At 46.0% G+C, this 17800-nt stretch overlaps 1 protein-coding gene across 19 annotated transcripts in view; it reads right to left on the bottom strand.

Annotated features, from left to right (window-relative positions):
• Positions 1-17800, bottom strand: part of MSI2 (musashi RNA binding protein 2) — a 437270-nt gene that overhangs the window by 74143 nt on the left and 345327 nt on the right. For 17 of the 19 annotated variants that reach the window (XM_044430042.1, XM_044430028.1, XM_044430029.1 and 14 more), the window contains one exon: positions 17682-17756. In XM_044430042.1, coding sequence (XP_044285977.1) covers positions 17682-17756 — 75 coding nt within the window. Of the gene's footprint in view, positions 1-8011; positions 8959-17681; positions 17757-17800 lie in introns of those variants that run through there. The other 2 variants (XM_044430046.1, XM_044430048.1) reach the window with 2 other exon arrangements.

Below are 17800 nucleotides of genomic sequence, written 5' to 3'. Positions count from 1 at the left end.
GAAACAGATGTAGGACTGCTGTTTCCAGCAGTAGCCATGCATCTGCCATAAATGCCTAATTTTGGCAAGAGGTACCAGAAAGAGCCAGTCTAGGGCAGGTATCAAAAGGTATCTGATGATAAATAGGCATATTTGGGGCCAAGAACAAAGCAGGTACCATAGGCCAAAGACTGCTCCACCACTGTGCGATTTAGTGAGGAGAAAAAGTTACTTTACTACCCACTTTTTATTTCACGATAGCCCTTTATATTATGAGCATTTAATTATGTGTTTATGGATTCAGGAAGTTTTCTATCAAGCTGCCAGGGAGCTATAAAAGCCTGGCTGAAAATGCTTGTAAAACTTTTGTTACCACCAATGCCTGGCATTTAGGGGAAACTAAACAAGCACTGACATGGTTAGTTGAAGAAAGCCATAGAAATTAATCAAGGTAGTGATGAGGTTTGCCCAAAATCTCTAGGGTTGCTCAAACCGTGTCTGACAACAATTCATGATTTCTTCTGTTGCTATCGTAAAAACACTCTTTAACTGGATCTTGGCTAAAAGAAACTCCCACTTAGAGGAAGATGTCAAATCTTGCCTCTGTAGCTTCCCTTCAGTTCAATTCCTATTTATCTGAACATCTGGGATTGAACCTTGTTTCAATTCAGCACACCTGGTGCTGACCCTGGAAAACAACAACTATTAAAACAAATTTAACTTGATTTAAATAATTAGAGTTCTTTAGAATGCAATTCTATGCATGCTTAGCTAGACAAAAGTCCTACCAACTCCCTGCATTTCCCATCTAGTGGTTTGCAGGACCCTTTTTCTGTCTGAACATGTATGAATTATGCCCTGCTCTGAGAAAATGTTGAAAGTTATTAATGCAAACAGGGTTGGTTCTTGTACTAATTTATATAGCCCTGAACGGGACACTTGAGGGCTAGGATGGTCAATTAAGAATTGCCAAAAGAGAGAAAATGAATCATCAAAACAAAGACAGGAGAGTGATATGCATAAAATTTACATATGCTACTTCATATGTATAGATTCAAATTTAGAAACACTATCCTTTAAACAGAACTAGAGGACTTCTCACCAGAATATGGAAGACTGTGACCCAGTGATCTGAGGGAGAGAGAAATATAGAAGAAAACAGAGAAGAAAGGGTCCGAAAAAAGAGGCAATGATGGAAGGTTGATTTTTAGTGTGTGTTTGGGTGGGGGGAAGTTTAGGGATAAAGCTGGATTTTCAAAGAAAGATCAAGAAAACAAAATGTGAATGAAGCAAGAAGAAAAAGATATTAATAGAGGATCAGAGAAAATTTGAGAAAGGTTATACAAGCAGTAAAATGTTAGTAAAGACCTGAGGTACCCATAAAACTAGGGGAAATGCTGGTGACCCTCCTAGATAGAGTAGGGGGGGGGAGTGGAGGGGCTCCCACCAGAATGAGTTCAGCTAGGAAATTCTTCCGGACAAAAGGCCCCGGGCAGGTGCAAAGCCCAAAGGTGTGACGCACAGAGACCACACAGACAGGCAGCTCCAAGACTCAGATCTTCCCTGAAACAGTTCTTTATCCTTACACGGGACTTGACTGGGCAGTCCTTCCACTGGAGGAGGTTTTCAAATGCAGGGCAGTCCTCTGGTGGACCTTTAAATGGAGCTTATCCAAGTGGCTGAATCGACATCTGTTCAAACTGGTGTGTGTCATTATTCTAATCGTACAGGCCGCCTGTGTTAGAGAGGGCATTTCAGGACAGGACAGAGAGAGTCATGTGCTCAGAAAAGATTCTTTTTTCCTTCAGCCTCTCCACACACACCGATGGGAGAGGAAAACTGGATTTGTTTTAAGTGTCTTAATTTTTATTCATTAATGGCTGGCTCAGTAGGGAAGCCTTATCATTGCAGGCCTCACAGGAGACAGACTTTTCGGAGTACTGCTGTACTGAAGGTGCTGCTAATGCAAGCAGAGGTTCAGGTGCATAACATCTGCTCTGCTTATCAAGGTCCCGGGTTCAAGTCCCAGCTTGCCCAGTTAGTGCTGGGAAAGGACCTTTCTGGACACCCTGCCAAGCTGCCCCCAGAGAACTAGGTGGGCAGTGGGTCAGTATAACCACATGAAGTGCCAGTTCCCCTTTGCTCAGCGCTGGTTAGGCCTCACCTGGAGTCCTGCATCCAGTTCTGGGCACCAGAGTTGAAGAAAGATGCAGACAAGCTAGAAAGGGTTCAGAGGAGGGCAACAAGGATGATCCAGAGACTGGAAACAAAGCCCTGCCAGGAGAGATGGGAAAAACTGGGCATGTTTAGTTTTGGGAAGAGGAGAATGAGGGGAGATATGCTAGTACTCCACAAGAACCTGAAAGGTTGTCACAAACAGGATCTCTTCTTGATCATGCCAGAGTGCAGGACATGGAATAACAGGCTCAAGTTACAGGAAGCCAGGTCCTGGCTGGGTAACAGGAAGAACTTCCTGGCTTTTAGAGAAGTACGGGAATGGGACCAATGAGCTAGGGACGTGGTGGGCTCTCCCACCCTGGAAGCCCCCCAGACACAACTGGACAGCCATGTGAGAGGGATGGTTTAACTGGGAGTCTTGCACCGAGCAGGGGTTGGCCCACCATGGTGGCCCTCTGGCCCTTCCAACTCTACTCTTCCAGGGGTCTAAGAGGTCACTTCCTAGGTTCCCGGTTAGGCCCCATTTCCCCACATTTTGCAGGGGGAAACCAGGCTAACCTACCCTGCTTGCATTGGGGAGTGTGGGGGAGAAGTAGCAGAAACACTGAGATCCGTTTCTGCCGAACTGCCTGTCTTCTCCTCAGCCGGAGATGCAAATGACATCGGAAAGCCCACCATGTTCCAGGTTTGCAAGTTTGTGAGGAAGAGAAACAAAATTTTGGGGCTGATGAACGAACAGGAGGCAGAAGGGGTACGAGCGTGTGCGCAAGGTGGTGCGAATATTGGCGGGGGCATTCCGTCCGTGTCATTTCATTTCACACTGATGGAAATGAGAATGGAAGGGTCTGACAAATTATAATTAAACTCACTCTGGCTGATTTAATATGCACTTTGAAAAAACCATTTGATGCCACGCAGATGTTGCCAGCACTTTTTAGATAAACAAAAGGAGCGCAGAGCTGGAAAGATTAGGTCAGAATCTGAACGGCCGGCAATAAACGGGAGGAAAGGGGGCAAGGGACGGCCCCAGTGCTGAGGAACCAAAGCAAACTGTAAACATCTGCAGGGCAGAGAAAGGGACAGAGACAATGTCCTTCTACAAGATGAAGCTGCCATCCCAGCGATTGTTGCCTCCTTCACACACCGTTCGTTAGCCCAGAGAAATCAGGAGTGCCTGCGGTACCCGCACTGGTTTTGATGAGGCCTGAGGAGAACTTAGTTGTGGGTTGTGCCCAGTGTCAGGGAAGAGACTCTGCTGGACACTGACAAGACCCCCGAGAGTTGCTGCTTCTCCTTGGCAGTGCACCTGTGTGTTCACCTGTCTCTTGCTCTGGACCAAGCAACACAGGTGAGGAGGGGAAGGCCGGGGGATGCTGCAGCCTGCTTGTTTGCTCAATCCCTGTGTGTCCAGAAAGGAATTGGTAGCCATGATAGGGGGGGGAGAGAGAGAGGGAGAGAGAGAGAGGGAGAGAGAGAGGAGCAGCAGCAGCTGGTGAGAAGGCGGACAGACTTGGAGAACGGTTCTGCTGTGAGTGTCTTCTTCAAAGCTCTCAAACACCTGCAGTCATTACTGGCTGTGCCTAAATGCTGTGCTCGGATTTAGAGGTCACGGATCTGTCCCCCTTCTCCCCCTGGAAGTGCTTCTGTTATCTGGAAACAGAGTAACCCCAAAGGCACAATTCCTTCACTAGAGAAATGGGACTCTTCCTACAACTGCCAGTTTTAGGTGCGTGAGAAAAACCTTTCTGGATTGGATGGATGCTTTCAGTCCAAATGCTGCTGGAAAGTCCCTATGCGTAGGAGAAAGGAAATAGCACCTGATATTTATTTATATCCGCATGACTTTTTTTGTAGCTGAGATTGCTAACAGCAAGGACAGACCTGTCATCCATAAATAGGGTACCCTTTTTTTTAAAAAGTGCTCTAAGTCGTTTATTTATTTATTATGCTTCTTTCCTCACTGTTTACCTTCTGTAAGGAACCTGAGATGGCTTATATGGGCTTCCTATTCTCCATTTTTATAGAATCCAAGATGAGTAGGAAGGGGCCACTGGGTCCAGTGCAGGACTCCAAGTTAAACCATCTCTCTCAGATATGCTTACCTTCACAACAACCCTGCAAGGTAGGTTAGGCTGAGAATCAGTTATTGGCCCAAAGTCACCTGGTGAGCTTCATGGCCAAATAAGGACTAGGATCAAGAATTCCGGGATCCCAGCTCAGTGCTCTAACCACTATACTGTGCTGTGCGCCCAAAGCTTCATCTTGTCTGTCCGGAACCTATGACTGGACACCTCTTTTCTTATCTCCCCACCAAAACTAAAAGGCAAAAATGTTTTAGCCTTCTGCCAGTTTCAGCCCCTTCAACATTTGCTTGCCTTCTCCCATCTTGACAATGATAACCCTTTAACACAGGAACCTAGAACAGTTGCTCTATTTTTTTTGAAACCCTAGGTAGAGCATTACTATACCTGTCCACAGGAGAGCATGTTTATGGCCTCTCTGATATAAATAGCAAATTTTCATCTACCACTCCAATCAACAGAAAAACCTGAACCTCATTTGTAACTATCAAACGCTGCTCTGGTGCACGGCTCATGTCTCTTGTTCCCGTGCATTATAGGAAGGCTGCTAGAACTATAAATTCACTAAACATGTAAACCCTTTTCATTATCTCGAAAGGCTCTTGTTCTCAAAAAGCTTAACCAAGCCAAACAAAAACACGAAGCAGAGTCAATTGCCCAGTAAAACTATGGCTTATTCTGGAAATGTTGGCTTACAGAAGGTTTTTTGTCCTGTGCGTTTTTAATTCTTCATGCAATTCATGTGTTTCTCCCCACTTTGGGGACTGTGTTTTCATGCTACGTACAGAGTTCCTGTTGCATGTTTGGGGTTTTTTGGTTACACATTTGGACATACACCTGTCTACAAGGTGGAGCGAATGACACAAACGAAAAGAATCCCAAAGCTGTACGCATTAATTCATCCAATCACACTCCCATTCTAGTTCCGCTCCGTGCCTTCAACTCAAACCAAAGTTCATAAATTAAGTTTGCTTGATTTAAGTAAGAATTTCTCCTGTCCCGTGGCACTAATGTTCCCTTTTCAGTTCTGGTCTGACTTTTTCAAAAACGGTTTTGCAGGAAAAACTGGTGTGACCTACCTGAGGTTGGGGAGTGCCTCGAGTAGAGGTGTGACCCAAGAGTTGCGTACCTAGTCATGTTAGCACAGCACACCTGCTGCTTGTATCCTCACATCTAAACACTTCTGTCACCCCCCCCCCCCTTCTCAGGGTGGGGGCAGCAGCTTTTCTTAGGTAGAATCCCTCTGTTGGCAGGGCCATAACCCACCTCTACATTCTTCAATACATCACTGCAACACCCTGTGGTTTAGAAGTGGCCTTAAAGCCATTATGGAGAACATCAGAAAAAGTAGCACTGGATTCCAGAGGTATTGAAAATGTTGTGGGTGAAAACTTGAATTATTTATTAATTCGATTTAGAACCCACCTCTCTCTCTCTCTAAGAACTCAAAGCAGCTCACACCATTCTCTTCCTCCTGTTCCCCCTCTCATCCCCACAACAACCCTGTGAGGTAGGCTGGGCTGAGAGCCTGCGACTGGCCCAAAGTTACCCAGTTGGTTCTGTGGCCAGGTGGGGACTAAAACCCAGGTCGCCCAGGTCCCAGCCCGTGCTCTTCACCACGACCCCGCATGAACTCGGCAACCACCACCACAACACCCAGAGCGAATCGAGTTAAGGAAATCTTGTGGCAACTCCCTCTGATCCCCACCGTGTTTTCCATGTATTTGTTCTATAAATATCTACACACACACAGCATTTCCAGCCGGACCAACCCAGGACGGATGTTGTGCGAGTGTGACGAAGTAGCACCTTAATAATTTTGATGTCTGGGCCCACCGAAAATTCCTGCTAACTTTGGGATGAAAAACTATAAACGAACGTGAACCCCTCATTCACTGGCAAAGAACATATATAACGAGGAGAAAGGAGGCCTTTACATTCCTTCCATATAATGAATCAAATTAGTGCATTATTTTGTTAAAAAGCTAGGTGGGTGCACAAGCAGCATCTTTTTTTACAGAAAGAAGTTCCCCTCCATGGGTTGAGATGCAAACACAATTTCACAGCCTTTCAAGAACCTTGTTGAGTGGGCCTGGAAACCATCCGAACCCGACCACAAACAGTCTTGTACTTTGCAGGTGTTTTTGTTTCTATCCTATTCTCTAAAATATGCCTGTGCTCATGAGGACTAGCAGCTTATTTTTGTTTTGTTTTGTTTTGTTTTGTTTGTTTAACAATGGACAGTTAGGACAACTGGGGTCACTGTGGTCCATATGCTACTCATCTCTATGGTGTCACAATGAAGCAGGCAAGTATATTATTGTTATGTTACTTGTAAGCCACATTTTGGTAGGATCTGTATCCTGGAAGGGGACATATAATGAACTGTAATAAATTAATGCAGAGATGCCTCAGCATTCATCGCCATGTGGTCATTACTTTTAGAGTGAAATGGAAGATCCTTGAGCTAAAAGGGGAGATTTTGTCTGTAGCAGAGCATGAGAAAAAGAGTTTCACACATATCACTCATGAAGTATTATTTCATTACATTGTTATTGGTACTGGTTATTTGGTGCAGCCGAATTGAAACAGCAAAGCTAAGACAGCAGAAACACAGCTTGTCTATTGTAACCATTTATTATCATTTGGTCTAACTTGGTTGCTTACAGGGTATTTTTTTCCAAAAAGAAAAGAAAGAAGAAAAGAAAAGCACAGATGAACTACTTACAAAAAGAAACCAAAGCAAAGAAAGAAAAATCATACAACAGTTAAAATGGCTGCAAAATCATGCACTTTATGACAATATCACAAATGCAAAGCAAATTATAGCAATCCCTCCAAAAATAATAATTAAAAAGCCATACAAGTTTTAAAAGACATAGCTTGCAAAAAAGGAAACAAGAGACCAGAAGGTAAAAAGTGAAATAAAAGCAAACCGTTATTACATCAAGCATCAGCTGTGCCTGTGGTGACTGACTTTTTAACAAGTGAATTAAACAAATATTTTAAAATGCATTACAGTCCTACTGCAAGCGTGCAACCAATTTCTCACAAACTTTGGGCGGGAATATAAAGGCTTAATTTGCATTGCCACTTTTTATAGGTCTGGGTGACTCCAGTCTTGCTGAAGAATATAAAAACAGACTTTCCCAGACGGTCAGCCTTCCCCAAGTCGAGACCCTCTGGATGTGCTGGACTGCTACAAATTTGAGGTGTGTACATGGCACAGAGCCCTAAAGTCTGGAGTAAAGGAGTGCAGACACTGCAAACAGGGGCTCAGGGGATGGAACAGTCCTCCACCCTGCTTCCCGCCACCCTGGCATGAACTCCCTGCAAGCAGAAACCTAGCATGTCAAGGAGAAGGCTACGTGAAGACCCTTCTCCCCAACTGTGCTAGCTTTCTACATGCAGGGAAGGAGCATCAGCTCAGGGGAAATGACCTGCCACTGGAAGGTGGGCAAGCTCAGGAACAGGTGTACTTCCTCCACCCCCACCCCATGGAAAAACTTGTTGTTGTTGTTGTTGTTGTTAGTCGCGAAGTCACGTCCGACCCATCGCGACCCCATGGACAACACTCCTCCAGGCCTTCCTGTCCCCCACCTTCCCCCGGAGTCCACCTAAGCTCACGCTGACTGCTTCAGTGACCCCATCCAGCCACCTCATCCTCTGCCGCCCCCTTCTTCTTTTGCCATCTATTGTTCCCAGCATTGGGCTCTTCTCCAGGGAGTCCTTCCTTCTCATTAGGTGGCCAAAGCATTTGAGCTTCATCTTCAGGATGTGGCCTTCTAAAGAGCAGTCAGGGCTGATCTCCTCTAGGAATGGGAAAACTAGGCCCCGGCCAAAGGACCCAGTGGGCTGCCGAAGGCCTTCACCCCAGGATGGCTGTGCCTGGCCTGCCACTTAAGTCGCGAGACTCAGCAGCACAGGTAGGCAGAGCCCAGCATTATGGGCAACGACTCGCCACGGAGCCCCTGGGGCTGGCAGAGGTCATAACAAAAGTCTGTGAATTCATTGTCAAGGTGAGCTCTCTTTCGGAGAGGCCGCAATTTGGTTCTCCAAGCAGAGCTTCTTGGCTTCCGTGCAGGTGTGGCGGAGGCAAGAAGGACCACCCAAGCAAAATGGAACTTCCAAGGTGTGGGAGAGGGGGTGCAGCAGGGTGCAGTGGCCAGCAATCTGGATTAATTTTCGTGATTACTGGATTGTGCCTCGTAAGGTAATTAGATTTCATCCTCCTCGTTTGTCTAACAGCTGTAACCACCAGCACCCTAGAGAACGGCAGTGATCCCTGATGCCATGCTCAAAAGCCTGAGCACCTGTCCAAATCTTTTTAAGCTGGGCAAAGCACGCATTTCGATGAACACCCATGTACTGTCCCTAAATGTTTGTGAGAAATTGTAATGCTGTGGTTCCCCAGCCCGCTCCAGTGTGAGTTACATTCCACGTGGGTATTAAAATCAACTCATACAAAGCAGAAGAAACAAAAAGCAGAAAGCAAAATCAAAAAACAGGAAAAGATATGGAGGCTTCCTTAAAAAAAAAAAGTCCAGTCAGCCAAAGAAGTCAGGAAGGATTTATTCCCCCCAGTGCATACGAGCATTAATGTAGGGACCACCCAGATCTCTCTCTTTCTCATTAGCACTGCAGTAAACCCCAATTAATTTGTTATGCATCTTTAAGAACTAGTTGATAAAAATTATGTCTTGTGAAATCGGCAAATAGTCTGCAAAGTGAAATAAGAAGAGAAATTAATAGATTAAACTGAAAAGATAAGTTCCAGAACTTTTAAAATGATTATTATTTAAGGGGAAACAAGACTGCAAGCAATTGTGAATGGTTTCTAAAAGCATAACAAACTATTAAAGACTGCAAGTTGAGAAGCAATGAAACTTGGGGAGATAAGGCCAGATGCTGGATAATCCTATGTGCATTTACTCAGAAGTAGGTCTCACTGAATGAATGGAGCTTCTCCCCAGGTTAGGTGTACACAGGATTGAAGCCTGAGGCTATAATCCTAGACAAGGCTAGGCAGAAAAAAAGACTCACAACTCCCATCATGCTGGAAGGTAGGCCTTTTTAAATCTAGGATTGTGTCTTTAGTTGCCAAAGCCTGGAAAATTTTCCTTAGCTTCCAGAAATGTCTGTCATGATATTGGGGTAAATGATTGTATAGATGACATTATTTATGTATTATTATTACTACTACTTAAACATGTATTTTGCTTTCTAACTAAAGTTCTCAAACTATTTATGGTTCCAGTAAGCAAACCACAATACAAAACAATCATACAGCATAATTAAAAAAAAAAAACAGGCAGGAAATTAATTGTGAGTCAATAAGGTAGCACATTCCAGAAAGGAGAGTTGAGCAAGCAAGACTTGCGGCTCCGGTAAAAAAAACAAAATCAAAGGAGGATTGTACACCTCTTAAAGGTGAGAGAGTTGTGGCTTATTGGCCAGTTGTCTAACCCTCATGCAACAGCTGCTGCCTGGCATTGCACAACCTTGCAAGGCAGCTCTGAGCCCCGCTGTGTGGCTGGCCCCACAGGTAAACTGGGCCATGCTGGGCCGGCAGGGCACGCTGGTCAGAGAACGAGAGAGAGAGAGAGAGAACGTAGGAGGGACAGCCGAAACTGTCTGGACTGGGCTTTCCGAAGCTTTGGCACCAGTCCCTTGGCTTTTGCACCTCGGGAGGGGGGTATTTGGACCCCCCCCTCCTGAACCCCCCCCTCTTCCTGGACCCGTGGGGGACTGGACGGGAGAAGCCATTTCTTTAGGCAATGTGGATTATCTATGGCAGGGATACGGAACTGGTTTCAGGGAGGGGGCTTGAGGACAGAGGAGACCCCGGAGGGACAGAGCAAGTGTTCCCCTCCTGAAGCGTATTCCCCTTTCTGGAGACGGCCTGGCCATTCCTTACACAGCCTATTGCAGTCACAAAGCCCAGCCTGGACCGAGATTAAATGTGCCCAGATAATGAAGCCTAATCTAAGGGAACCTGGAAGAGGGGTGAGGGAGAACTTAATTCATTTTCAGGGAAATTGGAGCCCTCTGTGTGAAACAAAACGTAAGTTATCCTTTGAAAGGGGAACTTTTCTGAATTATGCAATAGAAGTCTCTAGCAAAAAAAAAAAAAGGAACATACATGGCTCTATCTGGGAAAACAATGTTCAAAAGTGCGTTGTGTTAGATCTCACCAGGAACTGGTGATTTCTGGGGATGAATGGGTCCCGGGAGGGCTTTCTCAAGAGCAGTCCCCTGGCACCCTCCCTAAGAGGACAGGGTTGCTCCTCCCTTCAGTGAGGTCCTCTCCGTATCTCAGCAAGCCCATAATTAACCCTCAAGGAAGGATCTGGAGTACAAATGAGCAGTGAGGCAGCTCCCGTATCACCTCTAGAAAGCCAGGGCAATGGCTAGGATGTTTAAGGCACTGTCCATGGATATGCATTGAGATAGCCAACAATATTGCAACAGGGACTCAGCCAGCTCAGAGATGGGCCAGTATGCCAGAGGTTTTACCTGCCAAGTATTTAAGACATTTGGCTCCAGCAGGAGACATCATAAAGAACCCCAAAACCGCTGTGAATAAGAACAAGAGTCTTCCCCTCTCCCCAAACAATGAAAACACACGTAATAAAACAGGTGGTTTGTGACACTCTTTCACCCGAGAGAAGTAAATATCGCATTTCGAGGCAGTGTTGACTGCATTTTATTTGCTCATAAAACCAACAAGCAAAATGTGTATGTCCTCAATTAAGAGAGAGCAGCCAGGACCAAGCCCACTGCTATTAAACTCTAAAACCCAGGGGCAACAACGGGTCCCCTTGAACGCTAACCTAGCAGCAGAATATTTCATTATTTTAATGCAAGGGAGAGCATAATCTCTTTGGGGTAATCTGACTTCCATTATCTTATTTCAGTACATGCTTTAGAACTGTCCTATATTTAGGTTCCCTAACACATCCATGTTGTAATAGGAACTGACACCAGGCCTGTGCTGTAATGAAAGTTTCTGACATATAGTAATGAGGGTTAAAGAAAGTCAAGTCCCAACCAATCCCAAACTCTGGGTGTACAGATACAAAGGTGTGTCTCGCCATTGCTCTTTCCGAGTGACCCCAATTTAGTTCCACAGAGCCTGGGCAGAACCGAACTCTGTCCTGGCTGAAAACACTCCAGAGGATTTTGATTCCTTCTTGATTCTCCCAACTGCTCCTACAAGAGGCCTTTTGGACATCAACTGTGCTTTGCTCAGAAGCCCAGCAGTAAACGACCAGGAGCTGGGTAGAGAGGAATGAAGGAACGAACCCTGGTCCATAAATCAAACCCGACTCTAACAAGAAGCCTGTCTGCTTATGGCATTAGAGAGACAAGGAGGCCAAAAGGGCTGTTCATAGAGGGAGGTTTGCCTGCTTCACTTCAGTGTCTTCACAAGGATCTTCTGAAGCACCCTCAGCACCTTCCCATGCAATTGTGGGAATGAGTCCCTGTTTGTGGGAATTGTGGGAATGAGTCTCCCAGCTGTGCTTTGGCAGGGAATTGCTCTTATCATGCTCTGTTTCACGCACAAACATGGGAAGGATATTCTTGGGATTTGGAAGTTCCAGCACTATGGCCAACCGCAAGCTTCCCCATTCCGGCACTCTCCCGATGTGCTGGATTCAACTCCCATCATTCCCAGCTGTGGGAAAGGCCGTTCTACAGGAACTGGCTCACCCACAGACTGAGACGCCTCTGGAAGGAGATAAATGGCACGTGGAAAACCTATAAGGCTTCACATGATGGAAAGGCATGGGTGGAACATGGATTCAAACCAGCAAGGTCAACAGCCAGGAGCTGACAAATAGATGCTAGACGGAATGGCAAGAAGAAACAGAAAATACGCACAAGACCTAGAAATTACTGATCTGTGAGGAACAAACGGGAACCTGGCCACCCGTCTCCCAACTAGCCAACTGCACTACCCAGGAAGTTAAGTAAAACCTAATGATGGTCACTAGCTCCCAAGAGAAGGGATGGTGACAGAATCTCAAGTTTTGCTCCATTGTTCCTTTTAAAACTAGCGTTGACTTGGCCACATTTCTACTGATCCGTGATTGTCACATGGTGTTAAACTGCATGTGTGAATCAAGCCAAAGATCAACCAGGTTACCTCTACCTTCAATTTCCATAAAAAGACATGTAGAAATTTGGAGAGGTTAAGTGATCTGTGGAGAGTCATGCTGGACAGTCAAGAGAGCAACAGGGAAGGAATCGCTTATTCCAACACCCTGGTCATGCAGTGAATCTACTGCAAGGTACTAGAAACTTAAAATAATGCAGGTACCATGGGGAGTATTTCAGGAAATGCTCAGACTAGCTAGACTTCAGCATGGAAGGCCAAGCTTAGGGGAACACTTCCTGCTGAACTCTCCCCTGCCTTTCCAGGGTCAGCTACCACGACCACCCTGTAGGAAGGGTGCTGATGACTTGCTGGTTGGTGACACTGTTTATGGAGTTTTTAAAAACGGTATCTTGACATTCGTAAGAAGCTGCCTTGGAAGGCTTTCTATTGCAAAATGTGGAATACACATAATTGTAAGGAGACAAGTAAATATACATGTTGCATCCTCAGTTCATATGCATGAGAGCTCACAAGACCGACAGTGGGGAGAAAGCAGAACTCCAGATGTTCGGCGCTTCAGCTCCCAGAGGTCCCTGCCAGCATGACCAACGATCAGCACTGCTAGAAGCTGAAGTCCCAAACTTCTGGAGAACTAATTCCTGCCCACCCTGGACCTAGACAATGTCACACGTGATTTGGTCAAAGGAGGCACTGGAAGTTAGATGGGGAAGAGGAACTCTGCCTAGATCTATCTTTGGACAAAGTCCATGACTCTATGGAATTTCACTGTAATTCTTTCCAACTGATTTTGTCCCCAAACTGATTCCATATGACTCTTAGAAATACACATTTGGAATTCCATCAGGTTGGGAGAAAAAAAGGTAAGCACCTACTTTGTTGAAAATCCCCTCTCTAAGGAGGAAGGAGGGTTGAAACACAGACATTTGCACCCAAAGCTTGGTTTGGCCTTAAGTTCTAGAGTCCAGAATTGCCTAGGGTGACACAACAAATAAATGCGCATGAGCAACAGCACATGAGCACATGGCTCTGATGACCAAGAGCACTGCAGCTGGTTCTTTCTCTCCCCTTTAGAGTGACATTTTCATTTCAGGTGGACACCATCACTGAAGATGAGGAAACTCCAAAGGTATTTTCCAGCAGTGATTTCAAATAAACGTAAACCCGACCACACCTGGACATTCTTTAAAGAAATGCCGGTGACTTTACATGAGGGCTCACATACTTTAATGCCTGGGTAAGTTTCACTAGAGTGTCCGCTGAAGAACGGTTTATAAGAACTTTAGATATAAATAAATAAATAAATAAAATGTTTAAATGAAGCTATATCCTGGCAAGACTAACCATAATGCAGACCTGCGGTTTGATCCTGCTTTGAAAAATGGGATGTATTCTCCTTTTACAAGGTGTATTTTCCACAGCGTGTGCATATCCCTTTTTATATTTATGTCTGCACCTGGTGGCTGGTAAATGAAATATTCGATCTCAGTTATGCCGATAGTTCACTGAGACTCCTGGGATGGAGCAGTGGGCTGCTGACTGAAATAAGGAAAGCTGTTAAGAGGAAGAACGGATTTTACATACACTCAGAGACAACGATTATAAGGCCCCCAGACGGTACTTGAGGGGTAACAGGAGGAACAGCAGGAGTTTCAGTCCTCTCCTCTCAGCCAGCACAGGAAGAACAGTGGTAGAAGCTCTCTGAATTCAGGAAAGTGACCTCGGAGACAGGGAGAGTGGGGCATTTGGGAGGAAGAGAGTGACTGAAGAGGCATCCCGAAGTCGTCCCAGCCTTCTTCCTGCCTGGTGCAGCTAGGCTGGCAAAAATCTCCAACTAGCGGAAAATGCAGGCGGAGGACGGGAGGATGCCTCCCAGTACGGGTGCTTCCAGGCATCACAGTGGGACTTGCACCCAAGGGCCCCAATTCCCCAGTTTCTGGGCCAAGAGACAAATATTGCTGACTGTGCATTTTGCCTCTGAAAAAGGGTTCAGGGATGCCTTTCCAGGGCGTCTGAACGGTGGCGTTGCACAAGCGGCCGGTTTTGCCGATGTGAAGCATCGGACAAGAGGAGCGGGACGTCTCGTCTCCAACACGCTCACACGGATGTGAACACAAAGGCGCTTCTGCCGGGCACATCATCGCATGTTGCAGCTGCTCAGGTTTATTCCAAACTACTAATCACACTTTGCAGGGCAACATACAACGTGCTTTCCTAGCATCTCTTTATCACATGCAAGGGAGAGCTGAAGGCAGGAGAAGAGGAGGAGGAGGAGGAGGAGGAGGAGGAGGAGGAGGAAGAACAACTCTGAGATGGATTGCTTCCATCTCAGAAGCCTTGAGTTCACAAGGCTGCCAGGTCAGAGCAATCTGGAAGGCACTCAATTCAGAGGGTCACCGTAAGTCAGAGGTTACTTGTTGGCACGTAACAACGAAAGTTTGGCTCAAGCAGAGGCCCTCAAGATGTTTCGCACTACAACTCCCATGAGCCCTAGCCAGCACAGTCAATGGTGAGGGAGGATAAGAGTTGTAGGCAGAAGCACTAGAAAGGCCACTCCCTGTTGTAAGAGACAAACACCTTCTTTCTTTTTAATATAAAGTGGGAGACACGGCTGCAGGTAAATCAGTGAGGTGTACCATGGTTCTAGAAGAGCTTCCAACAAGAGAGAATAATAGAGGAAGGGGTTTTAGCAGGTGGTCAGGGATGTAGCAAGTACAGAAGATGTTTCCCCTTTTAAAGCAAGTGGTCTTTGATGTCATTATACTAATGCCTGGAATATGGGAAACAAACAGAACAGAATGAACTTGAACCCTTTAATACAGGAGGGTGAATATGACCTGATAGGTATTAACTGAAACTCCCATGGCTGGACTTCAGCAACTGAAGGATATAACCTGTTACAAGGTGGGGAATACTTGGCTCAACAGTCCTGCAAGAGAGAAGGATCTTGGCATTGTAGGTCATAAGCGGAATGTGAGCCAACGATGTGATGCGGCTGCAAAAAGAGCATGTGCTATTTTAGGCCACATTAATAGAACAGAAGAATAGAACAGAAGAATCATTCCCAAATCCCCTGAGGTCCTAGTTCCCCTTTACTCAGCACTGGTCAGGCCTCTTCCGGAGTCCTGTGTCCAGTTCTGGGCACCACAGTTTAAGAAAGATGTGGACAGGCTGGAAAGGGTTCAGAGGAGGGCAACAAGGATGATCCAGGGACTGGAAACCAAGCCCTATGAGGAGAGAGTGAAGGAACTGGGCATGCTTAGCCTCAATAAAAGACTGAGAGGAGATATAATAGCACTCGTCAAGTATTTGAAAGGTTGACAGAAAGAGGGAAGCCAGGATCTCTTCTCCTTGTCCCAACTCAAATCACATCAAGCCAGGTTCCAGCAGAATATCACAAAAAGCATCGGGACTGTAACAGCAGTGTGATGATGAAACCCATGACCTAGGGGGGTGGTGGGCTCTCCCGCACAGGAGGCGTTCAAGATCCAGCTGGACAGCCACCTAAGAGGGGTGGGTTAGCTGGGCGTCCAGCACTGAGCAGGGGCTGGACCCAATGGCCCTCTAGCCCCTTCCAACTCTCCTATTCTATGCTAATCTCCAAATGTTTGCAATGTAAGGAACAAACCAGACTGGATGTTAGGATCTGATTCCGTATCTCCTAACAACCTAAACATTTTAGGAAACACTAGCCATGGCAAGATCAGAAACGTTGGGCGATGGTTGGGCTTCATCCCTTCCTTCAGCGCCTTCCCCTTCTGCTGGCTTCCCCAAGAGGAGAAACTGACTTGGCCACAGATCTCCACCATTCTATCTAGTACACATGTAGCGGTTTGTGGCCAGAGTGTTGCTCAACACAGCAGTGAATGTGCCAGCCAGAAGGCAAAAGTTCAAGTCCTCTAAAACTCCGGCCAGGCCTTATTCTGTACGGACAAAATCGAGGTGTATGAAGTATTCTCACCTCTGCAGAATTCAGAAATGATTAACCCAGTGAATGCGGCTTGCTTTTGCAATGCATATCACTGTAGTTCAAGCTTTCCCACCTGAGTGTCTGTTTGCTGTGCTCGAACTCCCATCATCCCCAGCCAGCAAACCCAATTGAGAAGATGGGAGTTGTTCTCCTGCACACCTGGAAGACAACAGGTTGGAGAAGACTGCCCTGTTTCAGGCTGTGCTAGTTTTCTCTGTACCTAACATTTCTCCGGTAGGAGCAGAACTCAGGTGTAATAATTAATGCAAGCAAAGCTGGGTTTTGTCATTTCCTTTGTACATAATTACAAAAAGCAGGGCAAAATGGCTTTACCTTGCCCTTCTGATACACATTAATGAATTTCAGCAGGCAGCACAAGTCTCCTAACCGTGGTCTCCAGGTGGCCCTTGCTTTTAGCCCAGTCAGAAATTCGCTTCATGGCCCTCCCCACAAATCCCGAGGCAGGGAACAGGCGGAAAACAACCACACACTGAACTCTTTCTGTCATCTCTGGTTTAAAGCTTGAAGCATTGCCGGCATAAAACAAAATACCGGGCATTTGGTTTCAGTGACTGCCTGTTGATAGCAGCAGAGATGAAATAGAAGGGGCTCTCATTACCGGCAGGAGGGGATGTTTAAAAGCCAGCTAGCCTACCATTTCAATACCTCAGGAGTTCTCAAAGTGACGACAAGCGGTATTAAACTCGGAGTGGATGGAGGCTGCTAAATGCAGCAGAGCTGTGCACAGCAGAAGCAAAAGGGAAGCAGAAACAAACAGGGAAAGCGGCAGGCTGACGTCTCGTCTTTGCAACGTGTGCTACGGAGCCGTTTGCGTAACACAACAAATTGACTCACGACCAAAAAAGATGTCCAAACGCGGATCAGGACTGATCTTTGCTTGTCTGAAGAAGGTTGTATTTAAATAACCAGTACCAATTAACACTCAAACTTTCTTTCCCCCCCCTTCCCAGGAAACTTTGTTTCCAATTGCAAAGGATAATGGAAAGACTTCTTTTTTGTACATTAACTGAAAATAAGTGGAAATTCCATCCCCAAAACTCTTCCCTTTTAGGGTGTAATCCTACCGAGGTTTAGACAGAGAAAAAGGCCACAATTCCCAGCTATGTTCACTGGGGCACACTGGGAGTTGTGGAGCTTTCCTCCGCTGAAACATACAGAGCACTGCTTTGGTACAGATTCTTCTTCTATCTCAGCTCATTCAGGGACTTCACAATGGAGCGACTCTGAAGTAAGTCCTCTAGGACTTACTGCCTATACCATGTGTCTGGGGAAGCAGCCTTAACAGATTGGAAATGTGTTTTTGTGAAATGTGCGATATTAAAAGTTCACATACCTGGGAACTGATAACTATAACTGGGGGCAAAACCAGGATATCCTCGACCGTAGGTTGCAACAAAATTCGGGTAACCTTGAATGTAGAAGTGTATTGAAAAAAATGGGGGGGGGGGGGGG

The sequence above is a fragment of the Varanus komodoensis genome, unplaced genomic scaffold, assembly GCF_004798865.1.
Source record: "Varanus komodoensis strain SLA01 unplaced genomic scaffold, ASM479886v1 scaffold20_1, whole genome shotgun sequence".
Classification (NCBI taxonomy): domain Eukaryota; kingdom Metazoa; phylum Chordata; class Lepidosauria; order Squamata; family Varanidae; genus Varanus; species Varanus komodoensis.
This window is presented reverse-complemented; position numbering and strand designations above follow the sequence as displayed.